This window comes from Heterodontus francisci, chromosome 33, assembly GCF_036365525.1.
Source record: "Heterodontus francisci isolate sHetFra1 chromosome 33, sHetFra1.hap1, whole genome shotgun sequence".
Lineage (NCBI taxonomy): Eukaryota > Metazoa > Chordata > Chondrichthyes > Heterodontiformes > Heterodontidae > Heterodontus > Heterodontus francisci.
Window position 1 is genome coordinate 14309442 of NC_090403.1, and position 18011 is coordinate 14327452.

The 18011-nt window shown below is 55.9% G+C and overlaps 1 protein-coding gene across 1 annotated transcript in view; it reads left to right on the forward strand.

The window, feature by feature from the left end:
* Window positions 1-13923: 13923 nt before the first annotated feature.
* LOC137347982 (fap1 adhesin-like) overlaps window positions 13924-18011 on the forward strand; it is a 54333-nt gene continuing 50245 nt past the window's right edge. The window contains exon 1 of the mRNA XM_068013053.1: window positions 13924-14529. Coding sequence (XP_067869154.1) covers window positions 13924-14529 — 606 coding nt within the window. The remainder of the gene's footprint in view (window positions 14530-18011) is intronic.

Genomic DNA, 18011 nt, shown 5'->3' on the forward strand with positions numbered 1-18011 from the left:
TGCAGTGGAGGCACTGCCTGACAGCGCATTCGAGACAGTGCCAGACAGTGCAGTAGAGACACAGCCTGACAGAGCAGTAGAGACAGCCTGACAGTATGGTGGAGGCACTGCCGGACAGTGCAGTCGAGACAGTGCCAGACAGTGCAGTAGAGACACAGCCTGACAGTGCAGTAGCCATACAGCCTGACAATATGTTGGAGGCACTGCCTGACAGTGCAGTAGCCACACTGCCTGACAATATGTTGGAGGCACTGCCTGACAGTGCGGTCGAGACACAGCCTGACAGTGCAGTGGAGGCACTCCTGACAGTGCAGAAGTGACACAGCCTGACAGTGGAGTAGAGACACTGCCTGTCAGTGCAGAAGAGACAGTCCCTGACAGTGCAGTAGAGGCACTGCCTGTCAGTGCAGAAGAGACAGTGCCAGACAGTGCAGTAGAGACACAGGCTGACAGAGCAGTAGAGACTCTGCCTGACAGTGCACTAGAGACACAGCCTGAGAGTGTGGTGGAGGCACTGCCTGACAGTGCAGTAGAGACTTAGGCTGACAGAGCAGTAGAGAAAGCCTGACAGTATGGTGGAGGCACTGCCTGACAGTGCAGTAGAGACACAGCCTGACAGTGCAGTAGCCACACTGCCTGACAATATGTTGGAGGCACTGCCTGACAGTGCGGTCGAGACACAGCCTGACAGTGGAGTAGAGACACAGGCTGACAGAGCAGCAGAGATAGCCTGACAGTATGGTGGAGGCACTGCCTGACAGTGCAGTGGAGACACAGCCTGACAGTTTGTTGGAGGCACTTCCTGACAGTGAAGTCGAGACACGCCCTGACAGTGCGGTAGAGGCAAAGCCTGACAGTGCAGTAGAAACACAGCCTGACAGTGCAGCAGAGACACAGCCTGACAGTGCAGTAGAGACACTGCCTGACAGTGCAGTAGAGACAGAGCCTGACAGTGCAGTAGAGGCACAGCCTGACAGTGCAGTAGAGACACAGCCTGACAGTGCAGTGGAGGCACTCCTGACAGTGCGGTGGAGGCACTGCCGGACAGTGCGGTGGAGGCACAGCCAGACAGTGTGGTGGAGGAACTGCCTGAAAGTGCAGCAGAGACACATGCCTGACATTGCACTGGAGACACAGCCTTATACTGTGGTGGAGGCAGTGCTTGACAGTGCAGCAGAGACACAGCCTGACAGTGCAGTAGAGACACTGCCTGACAGTGCAGTAGAGACAGAGCCTGACAGTGCAGTGGAGGCACTCCTGACAGTGCGGTGGAGGCACTGCCGGACAGTGCAGTAGAGACAGTGCCAGACAGTGCAGGAGCGACACAGCCTGACAGTGCAGTAAAGGCACTGCCTGACAGTGCAGTGGAGGCACTCCTGACAGTGCGGTGGAGGCACTGCCGGACAGTGCAGTAGAGACACAGGCTGACAGAGCAGTAGAGACACTGCCTGACAGTGCAGTAGAGACACAGCCGGAGAGTGTGGTGGAGGCACTGCCTGACAGTGCATATGAGACATAGGCTGACAGAGCAGTAGAGAAAGCCTGACAGTATGGTGGAGGCACTGCCTGACAGTGCAGTAGAGACACAGCCTGACAGTGCAGTAGAGACACCGGCTGACAGAGCAGCAGAGACAGCCGGACAGTGCAGTGGAGGCACTGCCTGACAGTACAGTAGAGATACTGCCTGACAGTGCAGCAGAGACACAGCCTGACAGTGTAGTGGAGGTACTTCCTGACAGAGCAGCAGAGACACAGCCTGACAGTGTGGTGGAGACACTTCCTGACAGTGCAGTCTAGACACGCCATTGACAGTGCAGTAGAGGCGAAGCCTGACAGTGCAGTAGAGACTCTGCCTGACAGCGCAGTAGAGCCATAGCCTGACAGTGTAGTGGTGGCACTGCCTGACAGCACAATAGAGACACAGCCTGACAGTGCAGTAGCCACACTGCCTGACAATATTATGGAGGCACTGCCTGACAGTGCGGTCGAGATACAGCCAGAAAGTGTGGTGGTGGCACTGCCTGACATTGCAGTAGAGACAGTCCCTGACAGTGCAGTAGAGGCACTGCCTGTCAGTGCAGAAGAGACAGTGCCAGACAGTGCAGTAGAGACACAGGCTGACAGAGCAATAGAGACTCTGCCTGACAGTGCAGTAGAGACACAGCCTGAGAGTGTGCTGGAGGCACTGCCTGACAGTGCAGTAGAGACTTAGGCTGACAGAGCAGTAGAGAAACCCTGACAGTATGGTGGAGGCACTGCCTGACAGTGCAGTAGAGACACAGCCTGACAGTGCAGTAGCCACACTGCCTGACAATATGTTGGAGGCACTGCCTGACAGTGCGGTCGAGACACAGCCTGACAGTGCAGTGGAGGCACTCCTGACAGTGCAGCAGTGACACAGCCTGACAGTGGAGTAGAGACACAGGCTGACAGAGCAGCAGAGATAGCCTGACAGTATGGTGGTGGCACTGCCTGACAGTGCAGTAGAGACACAGCCTGACAGTTTAGTGGTGGCACTGCCTGACAGTGCAGTAGAGACAGTGCCAGACAGTGCAGGAGAGACACAGCCTGACAGTGTGGTGGAGGCACTGCCGGACAGTGCACTAGAGACACTGCCTGACAGTGCAGTAGAGACACAGCCTGACAGTTTGTTGGAGGCACTTCCTGACAGTGCAGTCGAGACACGCCCTGACAGTGCGGTAGAGGCAAAGCCTGACAGTGCAGTAGAAACACAGCCTGACAGTGCAGCAGAGACAGAGCCTGACAGTGCAGTAGAGGCACAGCCTGACAGTGCAGTAGAGACACAGCCTGACAGTGCAGTGGAGGCACTCCTGACAGTGTGGTGGAGGCACTGCCGGACAGTGCGGTGGAGGCACAGCCAGACAGTGTGATGGAGGAACTGCCTGAAAGTGCAGCAGAGACACTGCCTGACATTGCACTGGAGACACAGCCTTATACTGTGGTGGAGGCAGTGCTTGACAGTGCAGCAGAGACACAGCCTGACAGTGCAGTAGAGACACTGCCTGACAGTGCAGTAGAGACAGAGCCTGACAGTGCAGTAGAGACACAGCCTGACAGTGTAGTAGAGACACAGCCTGACAGTGCAGTGGAGGCACTCCTGACAGTGCGGTGGAGGCACTGCCGGACAGTGCAGTAGAGACAGTGCCAGACAGTGCAGGAGCGACACAGCCTGACAGTGCAGTAAAGGCACTGCCTGACAGTGCAGTGGAGGCACTCCTGACAGTGCGGTGGAGGCACTGCCGGACAGTGCGGTGGAGGCACAGCCTGACAGTGCAGTAGAGACACTGCCTGACAGTGCAGTAGAGACACAGCCTGAGAGTGTGGTGGAGGCACTGCCTGACAGTGCAGTAGAGACAGTCCCTGACAGTGCAGTAGAGGCACTGCCTGATAGTGCAGAAGATACACAGGCTGACATAGCAGTAGGGACACTGCCTGACAGTGCAGTAGAGACACAGCCTGAGAGTGTGGTGGAGGCACTGCCTGACAGTGCATTTGAGACATAGGCTGACAGAGCAGTAGAGAAAGCCTGACAGTATGGTGGAGGCACTGCCTGACAGTGCAGTAGAGACACAGCCTGACAGTGCAGTCGCCACACTGCCTGACCATATGGTGGAGGCACTGCCTGACAGTGCGGTCGAGACACAGCCTGACAGTGCAGTAGAGAAACAGGCTGACAGAGCAGCAGAGACAGCCTGACAGTGTAGTGGTGGCACTGCCTGACAGTGCAGTAGAGACAGTGCCAGACAGTGCAGGAGAGACACAGCCTGACAGTGTGGTGGAGGCACCGCCGGACAGTACAGTGGAGGCACTGCCTGACAGTACAGTAGAGATACTGCCTGACAGTGCAGCAGAGACACAGCCTGACAGTGTGGTGGAGACACTTCCTGACAGTGCAGTCTAGACACGCCATTGACAGTGCAGTAGAGGCAAAGCCTGACAGTGCAGTAGAGACTCTGCCTGACAGTGCAGTAGAGCCATAGCCTGACAGTGTAGTGGTGGCACTGCCTGACAGTACAGTAGAGATACTGCCTGACAGTGCAGCAGAGACACAGCCTGACAGTGTAGTGGAGGCACTTCCTGACAGAGCAGCAGAGACACAGCCTGACAGTGTGGTGGAGACACTTCCTGACAGTGCAGTCTAGACACGCCATTGACAGTGCAGTAGAGGCAAAGCCTGACAGTGCAGTAGAGACTCTGCCTCACAGTGCAGTAGAGCCATAGCCTGACAGTGTAGTGGTGGCACTGCCTGACAGCACAGTAGAGACACAGCCTGACAGTGCAGTAGCCACACTGCCTGACAATATGTTGGAGGCACTGCCTGACAGTGCGGTCGAGACACAGCCAGAAAGTGTGGTGGTGGCACTGCCTGACATTGCAGTAGAGACAGTCCCTGACAGTGCAGTAGAGGCACTGCCTGTCAGTGCAGAAGAGACAGTGCCAGACAGTGCAGTAGAGACACAGGCTGACAGAGCAATAGAGACTCTGCCTGACAGTGCAGTAGAGACACAGCCTGAGAGTGTGCTGGAGGCACTGCCTGACAGTGCAGTAGAGACTTAGGCTGACAGAGCAGTAGAGAAAGCCTGACAGTATGGTGGAGGCACTGCCTGACAGTGCAGTCGAGACACAGCCTGACAGTGCAGTGGAGGCACTCCTGACAGTGCAGCAGTGACACAGCCTGACAGTGGAGTAGAGACACAGGCTGACAGAGCAGCAGAGATAGCCTGACAGTATGGTGGTGGCACTGCCTAACAGTGCAGTAGAGACACAGCCTGACAGTTTAGTGGTGGCACTGCCTGACAGTGCAGTAGAGACAGTGCCAGACAGTGCAAGAGAGACACAGCCTGACAGTGTGGTGGAGGCACTGCCGGACAGTGCAGTAGAGACACTGCCTGACAGTGCAGTAGAGACACAGCCTGACAGTTTGTTGGAGGCACTTCCTGACAGTGCAGTCGAGACACGCCCTGACAGTGCGGTAGAGGCAAAGCCTGACAGTGCAGTAGAAACACAGCCTGACAGTGCAGCAGAGACACAGCCTGACAGTGCAGTAGAGACAGAGCCTGACAGTGCAGTAGAGGCACAGCCTGACAGTGCAGTAGAGACACAGCCTGACAGTGCAGTGGAGGCACTCCTGACAGTGCGGTGGAGGCACTGCCGGACAGTGCGGTGGAGGCACAGCCAGACAGTGTGATGGAGGAACTGCCTGAAAGTGCAGCAGAGACACTGCCTGACATTGCACTGGAGACACAGCCTCATACTGTGGTGGAGGCAGTGCTTGACAGTGCAGCAGAGACACAGCCTGACAGTGCAGTAGAGACACTGCCTGACAGTGCAGTAGAGACAGAGCCTGACAGTGCAGTAGAGACACAGCCTGACAGTGTAGTAGAGACACAGCCTGACAGTGCAGTGGAGGCACTCCTGACAGTGCAGTAGAGACACAGCCAGAAAGTATGGTGGTGGCACTGCCTGACAGTGCAGTAGAGACAGTCCCTGACAGTGCAGTAGAGGCTCTGCCTGATAGTGCAGAAGAGACACAGGCTGACAGAGCAGTAGGGACACTGCCTGACAGTGCAGTAGAGACACAGCCTGAGAATGTGGTGGAGGCACTGCCTGACAGTGCAGTTGAGACATAGGCGACAGAGCAGCAGAGATAGCCTGACAGTATGGTGGTGGCACTGCCTGACAGTGCAGTAGAGACACAGCCTGACAGTGTGGTGGTGGCTCTGCCTGACAGTGCAGTAGTGACAGTGCCAGACAGTGCAGGAGAGACACAGCCTGACTGTGTGGTGGAGGCACTGCCGGACAGTGCAGTGGAGGCACTGCCTGACAGTACAGTAGTGACACAGCCTGAGAGTGTGGTGGTGGCACTGCATGACAGTGCAGCAGAGACAGTGCCTAACAGTGCAGTAGAGACATCGCCTGACAGGGCATTAGAGACACAGCCTGACAGTTCAGTAGAGACACTGCCTGACACGACAGTAGAGACACAGCCTGACAGTGCAGTAGAGACACAGCCTGAAAGTGTGGTGGAGGCACTGCCAGACAGTGCAGTAGAGGCACAGCCTGACAGTGCAGTAGAGGCACAGCCTGACAGTGCAGTAGAGACACTGCCTGACAGTGCAGTAGAGACACAGCCTGAGAGTGTGGTGGAGGCACTGCCAGACAGTGCAGTAGAGGCACAGCCTGACAGTGCAGTAGTGGCACAGCCTGACAGTGCAGTAGAGACACTGCCTGACAGTGCAGTAGAGACACTGCCTGACAGTGCAGTAGAGACACAGCCTGAGAGTGTGGTGGAGGCACAGCATGACAGTGCAGTGGAGGCACTCCTGACAGTGCAGCAGTAACACAGCCTGACAGTGCAGTAGAGACACAGGCTGACAGAGCAGCAGAGACAGCCTGACAGTATGGTGGAGGCACTGCTTGACAGTGCAGTAGAGCCATAGCCTGACAGTGTAGTGGTGGCACTGCCTGACAGCACAGTAGAGACACAGCCTGACAGTGCAGTGGAGGCACTCCTGACAGTGCAGCAGTGACACAGCCTGACAGTGCAGTAGAGACACAGGCTGACAGAGCAGCAGAGACAGCCTGACAGTGTAGTGGTGGCACTGCCTGACAGTGCAGTAGAGACAGTGCCAGACAGTGCAGGAGAGACACAGCCTGACAGTGTGGTGGAGGCACTGCCGGACAGTGCAGTGGAGGCACTGCCTGACAGTACAGTAGAGATACTGCCTGACAGGGCAGCAGAGACACAGCCTGACAGTGTAGTGGAGGCACTTCCTGACAGAGCAGCAGAGACACAGCCTGACAGTGTGGTGGAGACACAGCCTGACAGTGCAGTCTAGACACGCCATTGACAGTGCAGTAGAGGCAAAGCCTGACAGTGCAGTAGAGACTCTGCCTGACAGTGCAGTAGAGCCATAGCCTGACAGTGTAGTGGTGGCACTGCCTGACAGCACAGTAGAGACACAGCCTGACAGTGCAGTAACCACACTGCCTGACAATATGTTGGAGGCACTGCCTGACAGTGCGGTCGAGACACAGCCAGAAAGTGTGGTGGTGGCACTGCCTGACATTGCAGTAGAGACAGTCCCTGACAGTGCAGTAGATGCACTGCCTGTCAGTGCAGAAGAGACAGTGCCAGACAGTGCAGTAGAGACACAGGCTGACAGAGCAGTAGAGACTCTGCCTGACAGTGCAGTAGAGACACAGCCTGAGAGTGTGGTGGAGGCACTGCCTGACAGTGCAGTAGAGACTTAGGCTGACAGAGCAGTAGAGAAAGCCTGACAGTATGGTGGAGGCACTGCCTGACAGTGCGGTCGAGACACAGCCTGACAGTGCAGTGGAGGCACTCCTGACAGTGCAGTAGAGACACAGCCTGACAGTGCAGTAGCCACACTGTCTGACAATATGTTGAAGGCACTGCCTGACAGTGCGGTCGAGACACAGCCTGACAGTGCAGTGGAGGCACTCCTGACAGTGCAGCAGTGACACAGCCTGACAGTGGAGTAGAGACACAGGCTGACAGTGCAGTGGAGGCACTCCTGACAGTGCAGCAGTGACACAGCCTGACAGTGGAGTAGAGACACAGGCTGACAGAGCAGCAGAGATAGCCTGACAGTATGGTGGTGGCACTGCCTGACAGTGCAGTAGAGACAGTGCCAGACAGTGCAGGAGAGACACAGCCTGACAGTGTGGTGGAGGCACTGCCGGACAGTGCAGTAGAGACACTGCCTGACAGTGCAGTAGAGACACAGCCTGACAGTTTGTTGGAGGCACTTCCTGACAGTGCAGTCGCGACACGCCCTGACAGTGCGGTAGAGGCAAAGCCTGACAGTGCAGTAGAAACACAGCCTGACAGTGCAGCAGAGACAAAGCCTGACAGTGCAGTAGAGACAGAGCCTGACAGTGCAGTAGAGGCACAGCCTGACAGTGCAGTAGAGACACATCCTGACAGTGCAGTGGAGGCACTCCTGACAGTGCGGTGGAGGCACTGCCGGACAGTGCGGTGGAGGCACAGCCAGACAGTGTCATGGAGGAACTGCCTGAAAGTGCAGCAGAGACACTGCCTGACATTGCACTGGAGACACAGCCTTATACTGTGGTGGAGGCAGTGCTTGACAGTGCAGCAGAGACACAGCCTGACAGTGCAGCAGAGACACAGCCTGACAGTGCAGTAGAGACAGAGCCTGACAGTGCAGTAGAGGCACAGCCTGACAGTGCAGTAGAGACACAGCCTGACAGTGCAGTGGAGGCACTCCTGACAGTGCGGTGGAGGCACTGCCGGACAGTGCGGTGGAGGCACAGCCAGACAGTGTGATGGAGGAACTGCCTGAAAGTGCAGCAGAGACACTGCCTGACATTGCACTGGAGACACAGCCTCATACTGTGGTGGAGGCAGTGCTTGACAGTGCAGCAGAGACACAGCCTGACAGTGCAGTAGAGACACTGCCTGACAGTGCAGTAGAGACAGAGCCTGACAGTGCAGTAGAGACACAGCCTGACAGTGTAGTAGAGACACAGCCTGACAGTGCAGTGGAGGCACTCCTGACAGTGCAGTAGAGACACAGCCAGAAAGTATGGTGGTGGCACTGCCTGACAGTGCAGTAGAGACAGTCCCTGACAGTGCAGTAGAGGCTCTGCCTGATAGTGCAGAAGAGACACAGGCTGACAGAGCAGTAGGGACACTGCCTGACAGTGCAGTAGAGACACAGCCTGAGAATGTGGTGGAGGCACTGCCTGACAGTGCAGTTGAGACATAGGCGACAGAGCAGCAGAGATAGCCTGACAGTATGGTGGTGGCACTGCCTGACAGTGCAGTAGAGACACAGCCTGACAGTGTGGTGGTGGCTCTGCCTGACAGTGCAGTAGTGACAGTGCCAGACAGTGCAGGAGAGACACAGCCTGACTGTGTGGTGGAGGCACTGCCGGACAGTGCAGTGGAGGCACTGCCTGACAGTACAGTAGTGACACAGCCTGAGAGTGTGGTGGTGGCACTGCATGACAGTGCAGCAGAGACAGTGCCTAACAGTGCAGTAGAGACATCGCCTGACAGGGCATTAGAGACACAGCCTGACAGTTCAGTAGAGACACTGCCTGACACGACAGTAGAGACACAGCCTGACAGTGCAGTAGAGACACAGCCTGAAAGTGTGGTGGAGGCACTGCCAGACAGTGCAGTAGAGGCACAGCCTGACAGTGCAGTAGAGGCACAGCCTGACAGTGCAGTAGAGACACTGCCTGACAGTGCAGTAGAGACACAGCCTGAGAGTGTGGTGGAGGCACTGCCAGACAGTGCAGTAGAGGCACAGCCTGACAGTGCAGTAGTGGCACAGCCTGACAGTGCAGTAGAGACACTGCCTGACAGTGCAGTAGAGACACTGCCTGACAGTGCAGTAGAGACACAGCCTGAGAGTGTGGTGGAGGCACAGCATGACAGTGCAGTGGAGGCACTCCTGACAGTGCAGCAGTAACACAGCCTGACAGTGCAGTAGAGACACAGGCTGACAGAGCAGCAGAGACAGCCTGACAGTATGGTGGAGGCACTGCTTGACAGTGCAGTAGAGCCATAGCCTGACAGTGTAGTGGTGGCACTGCCTGACAGCACAGTAGAGACACAGCCTGACAGTGCAGTGGAGGCACTCCTGACAGTGCAGCAGTGACACAGCCTGACAGTGCAGTAGAGACACAGGCTGACAGAGCAGCAGAGACAGCCTGACAGTGTAGTGGTGGCACTGCCTGACAGTGCAGTAGAGACAGTGCCAGACAGTGCAGGAGAGACACAGCCTGACAGTGTGGTGGAGGCACTGCCGGACAGTGCAGTGGAGGCACTGCCTGACAGTACAGTAGAGATACTGCCTGACAGGGCAGCAGAGACACAGCCTGACAGTGTAGTGGAGGCACTTCCTGACAGAGCAGCAGAGACACAGCCTGACAGTGTGGTGGAGACACAGCCTGACAGTGCAGTCTAGACACGCCATTGACAGTGCAGTAGAGGCAAAGCCTGACAGTGCAGTAGAGACTCTGCCTGACAGTGCAGTAGAGCCATAGCCTGACAGTGTAGTGGTGGCACTGCCTGACAGCACAGTAGAGACACAGCCTGACAGTGCAGTAACCACACTGCCTGACAATATGTTGGAGGCACTGCCTGACAGTGCGGTCGAGACACAGCCAGAAAGTGTGGTGGTGGCACTGCCTGACATTGCAGTAGAGACAGTCCCTGACAGTGCAGTAGATGCACTGCCTGTCAGTGCAGAAGAGACAGTGCCAGACAGTGCAGTAGAGACACAGGCTGACAGAGCAGTAGAGACTCTGCCTGACAGTGCAGTAGAGACACAGCCTGAGAGTGTGGTGGAGGCACTGCCTGACAGTGCAGTAGAGACTTAGGCTGACAGAGCAGTAGAGAAAGCCTGACAGTATGGTGGAGGCACTGCCTGACAGTGCGGTCGAGACACAGCCTGACAGTGCAGTGGAGGCACTCCTGACAGTGCAGTAGAGACACAGCCTGACAGTGCAGTAGCCACACTGTCTGACAATATGTTGAAGGCACTGCCTGACAGTGCGGTCGAGACACAGCCTGACAGTGCAGTGGAGGCACTCCTGACAGTGCAGCAGTGACACAGCCTGACAGTGGAGTAGAGACACAGGCTGACAGTGCAGTGGAGGCACTCCTGACAGTGCAGCAGTGACACAGCCTGACAGTGGAGTAGAGACACAGGCTGACAGAGCAGCAGAGATAGCCTGACAGTATGGTGGTGGCACTGCCTGACAGTGCAGTAGAGACAGTGCCAGACAGTGCAGGAGAGACACAGCCTGACAGTGTGGTGGAGGCACTGCCGGACAGTGCAGTAGAGACACTGCCTGACAGTGCAGTAGAGACACAGCCTGACAGTTTGTTGGAGGCACTTCCTGACAGTGCAGTCGCGACACGCCCTGACAGTGCGGTAGAGGCAAAGCCTGACAGTGCAGTAGAAACACAGCCTGACAGTGCAGCAGAGACAAAGCCTGACAGTGCAGTAGAGACAGAGCCTGACAGTGCAGTAGAGGCACAGCCTGACAGTGCAGTAGAGACACATCCTGACAGTGCAGTGGAGGCACTCCTGACAGTGCGGTGGAGGCACTGCCGGACAGTGCGGTGGAGGCACAGCCAGACAGTGTCATGGAGGAACTGCCTGAAAGTGCAGCAGAGACACTGCCTGACATTGCACTGGAGACACAGCCTTATACTGTGGTGGAGGCAGTGCTTGACAGTGCAGCAGAGACACAGCCTGACAGTGCAGTAGAGACACAGCCTGACAGTGCAGTAGAGACAGAGCCTGACAGTGCAGTAGAGGCACAGCCTGACAGTGTAGTAGAGACACAGCCTGACAGTGCAGTGGAGGCACTCCTGACAGTGCGGTGGAGGCACTGCCGGACAGTGCAGTAGAGACAGTGCCAGACAGTGCAGGAGCGACACAGCCTGACAGTGCTGTAAAGGCACTGCCTGACAGTGCAGTGGAGACACAGCTTGAGAGTGTGGTGGAGGCACTGCCTGACAGTGCAGTAGAGACTTAGGCTGACAGAGCAGTAGAGAAAGCCTGACTGTATGGTGGAGGCACTGCCTGACAGTGCAGTAGAGACACAGCCTGACAGTGCAGTAGTCATACTGCCTGACAATATGTTGGAGGCACTGCCTGACAGTGCGGTCGAGACACAGCCTGACAGTGCAGTGGAGGCACTCCTGACAGTGCAGCAGTGACACAGCCTGACAGTGGAGTGGAGACACAGGCTGACAGAGCAGCAGAGATAGCCTGACAGTATGGTGGTGGCACTGCCTGACAGTGCAGTAGAGACAGTGCCAGACAGTGCAGGAGAGACACAGCCTGACAGTGTGGTGGAGGCACTGCCGGACAGTGCAGTAGAGACACTGCCTGACAGTGCAGTAGAGACACAGCCTGACAGTTTGTTGGAGGCACTTCCTGACAGTGCAGTCGAGACACGCCCTGACAGTGCGGTAGAGGCAAAGCCTGACAGTGCAGTAGAAACACAGCCTGACAGTGCAGCAGAGACACAGCCTGACAGTGCAGTAGAGACACTGCCTGACAGTGCAGTAGAGACAGAGCCTGACAGTGCAGTAGAGGCACAGCCTGACAGTGCAGTAGAGACACAGCCTGACAGTGCAGTGGAGGCACTCCTGACAGTGCGGTGGAGGCACTGCCGGACAGTGCGGTGGAGGCACAGCCAGACAGTGTGGTGGAGGAACTGCCTGAAAGTGCAGTCGAGACACTGCCTGACATTGCACTGGAGACACAGCCTTATACTGTGGTGGAGGCAGTGCTTGACAGTGCAGCAGAGACACAGCCTGACAGTGCAGTAGAGACACTGCCTGACAGTGCAGTAGAGACAGAGCCTGACAGTGCAGTAGAGGCACAGCCTGACAGTGTAGTAGATACACAGCCTGACAGTGCAGTGGAGGCACTCCTGACAGTGCGGTGGAGGCACTGCCGGACAGTGCAGTAGAGACAGTGCCAGACAGTGCAGGAGCGACACAGCCTGACAGTGCAGTAAAGGCACTGCCTGACAGTGCAGTGGAGGCACTCCTGACAGTGCGGTGGAGGCACTGCCGGACAGTGCGGTGGAGGCACAGCCTGACAGTGCGGTGGAGGCACAGCCTGACAGTGCAGTAGAGACACTGCCTGACAGTGCAGTAGAGACACAGCCAGAAAGTGTGGTGGTGGCACTGCCTGACAGTGCAGTAGAGACAGTCCCTGACAGTGCAGTAGAGGCACTGCCTGATAGTGCAGAAGAGACACAGGCTGACAGAGAAGTAGGGACACTGCCTGACAGTGCAGTAGAGACAGTGCCAGACAGTGCAGGAGAGACACAGCCTGACTGTGTGGTGGAGGCACTGCCGGACAGTGCAGTGGAGGCACTGCCTGACAGTACAGTAGAGACACTGCCTGACAGTGCAGCAGAGACACAGCCTGACAGTGCAGTAGAGACTCTGCCTGACAGTACAGTAGTGACACAGCCTGAGAGTGTGGTGGTGGCACTGCATGACAGTGCAGCAGAGACAGTGCCTAACAGTGCAGTAGAGACATCGCCTGACAGGGCATTAGAGACACAGCCTGACAGTTCAGTAGAGACACTGCCTGACAGTGCAGTAGAGACACAGCCTGACAGTGTGGTGGAGGCACTGACTGACAGTGCAGTAGATACACTGCCTGACAGTGGAGAAGAGACACAGCCTGACATTGCACTGGAGACACAGCCTGATTGTGCGGTGGAGGCAGTGCCTGACAGTGCAGCAAAGAGACAGCCTGACAGTGTAGTACAGACACAGCCTGACAGTGCGGTGGAGGCACTGACTGACAGTGCAGTAGAGACACTGCCTGACAGTGCAGAAGAGACACAGCCTGTCTTTGCACTGGAGACACAGCCTGATAGTGTGGTGGAGGCACTGCCAGACAGTGTGGTGGAGGAACTGCCTGACAGTGCAGTAGAGACACAGCCTGACAGTGCAGTAGAGATATATCCTGACAGTGCAGTAGAGACAAAGCCTGACAGTGCGGTGGAGGCACTGCCTGACCGTACAGTAGAGACACTGCCTGACAGTGCAGTAGAGACACAGCCTGACAGTACAGAAGAGGCACAGCCTGACAGTGCAGTAGAGCCACTGCCTGACAGTGCAGTGGAGGTACTGCCTGACTGTGCGGTAGAGGCACTGCCTGACAGTGCAGTAGAAGCACAGCCTGACAGTGCAGTGGAGACACAGCCTGACAGTACAGTAGAAGCACAGCCTGACAGTGCTGTAGAGACACAGCGTGACAGTGCAGTTGAGACACATTTTGACAGTACATTAGAGACACTGCCTGACAGTGCAGTAGATACACAGCATGACAGTACAGTAGAGGCACATCCTGACAGTGCATGGAGGTACTGCCTGACTGTACAGGAGAGGCACTGCCTGACAGTGCAGTGGAGACACAGCTTGACAGTACAGGAGACACACTGCCTGACAGTGCAGTGGAGACACTGCCTGACAGTAAAGTGGAGACAAAGCCTGACAGTGCGGTGGAGGCACTGCCTGACCGTACAGTAGAGACACTGCCTGACAGTGCTGTAGAGACACAGCCTGACAGTACAGTAGAGGCACAGCCTGACAGTGCAGCAGAGCTACTGCCTGACAGTGCAGTGGAGGTACTGCCTGACTGTACAGTAGAGACACTGCCTGACAGTGCAGTAGAGACACAGCTTGACAGTACAGTAGACACACTGCCTGACAGTGCAGTAGAGACACTGCCTGACAGTACAGTAGAAGCACAGCCTGACAGTGCAGTGGAGACACAGCCTGACAGTACAGTAGAGCCACTGCCTGACAGCACAGTAGAGACACTGCGTGACAGTGCAGTGGAGACACTGCCTGACAGTACAGTAGAGACAAAGCCTGACAGTGCGGTGGAGGCACTGCCTGACCGTACAGTAGAGACACAGCATGACAGTACAGTAGAGGCACAGCCTGACAGTGCAGTGGAGGTACTGCCTGACTGTACAGGAGAGGCACTGCCTGACAGTGCAGTAGAGATACAGCTTGTCAGTACAGGAGACACACTGCCTGACAGTGCAGTAGAGACACTGCCTGACAGTACAGTAGAAGCACAGCCTGACAGTGCAGTGGAGACACAGCCTGACAGTGTGGTAGAGGCACTGCCTGACAGTGCTGTAGAGACACAGCGTGACAGTGCAGTCGAGACACAGCCTGACAGTACCTTAGAGACACTGCCTGACAGTGCTGTAGAGACACAGCCTGACAGTTCAGTAGAGACACTTCCTGTCAGCACAGTAGAGACACTGCATGACAGTGCAGTGGAGACACAGCCTGACAGTGTGGTCGAGGCACTGCCTGACAGTGCTGTGGAGACACAGCGTGACAGTGCAGTCGAGACACAGCCTGACAGTACATTAGAGACACTGCCTGATAGTGCTGTAGAGACACAGCCTGACAGTTCAGTAGAGACGCTGCCTGACAGCACAGTAGAGACACTGCCTGACAGTGCAGTAGAGACACAGTCTGACAGAGCAGTAGAGGCAGCCTGACAATATGGTGGAGGCACAGCCTGACAGTGCAGTATAGACACAGCCTGACAGTGTGGTTGAGGCACTGCCTGACAGTGCAGTGGAGACTCTGCCTGACAGTGCAGTAGAGACACAGCCTGACAGTTTGGTGGTGGCACTGCCTGAGAGTGCAGTAGAGACAGTGCCAGACAGTGCAGGAGCGACACAGCCTGACAGTGCAGTAAAGGCACTGCCTGACAGGGTAGTAGAGACACAGCGTGACAGTGCAGTGGAGGCACTGCCTGACAGTGCCGTAGAGACACTGCCTGACAGTGCAGTCGAGACACAGCACGATAGTACAGTAGAGACACTGGCAGCATCTGTGGAAAGAGAAGCAGAGTTAACGTTTCGGGTCAGTGACCCTTCTTCGGAACTGTTCCGAAGAAGGGTCACTGACCCGAAACGTTAACTCTGCTTCTCTTTCCACAGATGCTGCCAGACCTGCTGAGTGATTCCAGCATTTCTTGTTTTTGTTTCAGATTTCCAGCATCCGCAGTATTTTGCTTTTATTACAGTAGAGACACTGTCTGACAGTGCAGGAGAGACACAGCCTGACAGTGCAGTAAAGACACTGCCTGACAGTGTGGTGGAGGCACTGCCTGACAGTGCAGTAGAGACACTGCCTGACAGTGTGGTGGAGGCACTGCCTGACAGTGCAGTGGAGGTACTGCCTGACTGTACAGTAGAGACACTGCCTGAACTGCCGTAGAGACACAGCCTGACGGTACAGGAGACACACTGCCTGACAGTGCAGTAGATACACTGCCTGACAGTACAGTAGAAGCACAGCCTGACAGTGCAGTAGAGACACAGCCTGACAGTGCAGTGGAGGTACTGCCTGACTGTACAGTAGAGACACTGCCTGAACTGCCGTAGAGACACAGCCTGACGGTACAGGAGACACACTGCCTGACACTGCAGTAGATACACTGCCTGACAGTACAGTAGAAGCACAGCCTGACAGTGCTGCAGAGACACTGCCTGACAGCACAGTAGAGACACTGCGTGACAGTGCAGTGGAGACACTGCCTGACAGTAAAGTGGAGACAAAGCCTGACAGTGCGGTGGAGGCACTGCCTGACCGTACAGTAGAGACACTGCCTGACAGTGCTGTAGAGACACAGCCTGACAGTACAGTAGAGGCACAGCCTGACAGTGCAGCAGAGCTACTGCCTGACTGTACAGGAGAGGCACTGCCTGACAGTGCAGTGGAGACACAGCTTGACAGTACAGGAGACACACTGCCTGACAGTGCAGTAGAGACACTGCCTGACAGTACAGTAGATGCACAGCCTGACAGTGCAGTGGAGACACAGCCTGACAGTGTGGTAGAGGCACTGCCTGACAGTGCTGTAGAGACACAGCGTGACAGTGCAGTCGAGACACAGCCTGACAGTACCTTAGAGACACTGCCTGACAGTGCTGTAGAGACACAGCCTGACAGTTCAGTAGAGACACTGCCTGACAGTTCAGTAGAGACACTGCCTGACAGCACAGTAGAGACACTGCGTGACAGTGCAGTGGAGACACTGCCTGACAGTAAAGTGGAGACAAAGCCTGACAGTGCGGTGGAGGCACTGCCTGACCGTACAGTAGAGACACTGCCTGACAGTGCTGTAGAGACACAGCCTGACAGTACAGTAGAGGCACAGCCTGACAGTGCAGCAGAGCTACTGCCTGACAGTGCAGTGGAGGTACTGCCTGACTGTACAGTAGAGACACTGCCTGACAGTGCAGTAGAGACACAGCTTGACAGTACAGTAGACACACTGCCTGACAGTGCAGTAGAGACACTGCCTGACAGTACAGTAGAAGCACAGCCTGACAGTGCAGTGGAGACACAGCCTGACAGTACAGTAGAGCCACTGCCTGACAGCACAGTAGAGACACTGCGTGACAGTGCAGTGGAGACACTGCCTGACAGTACAGTAGAGACAAAGCCTGACAGTGCGGTGGAGGCACTGCCTGACCGTACAGTAGAGACACAGCATGACAGTACAGTAGAGGCACAGCCTGACAGTGCAGTGGAGGTACTGCCTGACTGTACAGGAGAGGCACTGCCTGACAGTGCAGTAGAGATACAGCTTGTCAGTACAGGAGACACACTGCCTGACAGTGCAGTAGAGACACTGCCTGACAGTACAGTAGAAGCACAGCCTGACAGTGCAGTGGAGACACAGCCTGACAGTGTGGTAGAGGCACTGCCTGACAGTGCTGTAGAGACACAGCGTGACAGTGCAGTCGAGACACAGCCTGACAGTACCTTAGAGACACTGCCTGACAGTGCTGTAGAGACACAGCCTGACAGTTCAGTAGAGACACTGCCTGTCAGCACAGTAGAGACACTGCATGACAGTGCAGTGGAGACACAGCCTGACAGTGTGGTCGAGGCACTGCCTGACAGTGCTGTGGAGACACAGCGTGACAGTGCAGTCGAGACACAGCCTGACAGTACATTAGAGACACTGCCTGATAGTGCTGTAGAGACACAGCCTGACAGTTCAGTAGAGACGCTGCCTGACAGCACAGTAGAGACACTGCCTGACAGTGCAGTAGAGACACAGTCTGACAGAGCAGTAGAGGCAGCCTGACAATATGGTGGAGGCACAGCCTGACAGTGCAGTATAGACACAGCCTGACAGTGTGGTTGAGGCACTGCCTGACAGTGCAGTGGAGACTCTGCCTGACAGTGCAGTAGAGACACAGCCTGACAGTTTGGTGGTGGCACTGCCTGAGAGTGCAGTAGAGACAGTGCCAGACAGTGCAGGAGCGACACAGCCTGACAGTGCAGTAAAGGCACTGCCTGACAGGGTAGTAGAGACACAGCGTGACAGTGCAGTGGAGGCACTGCCTGACAGTGCCGTAGAGACACTGCCTGACAGTGCAGTCGAGACACAGCACGA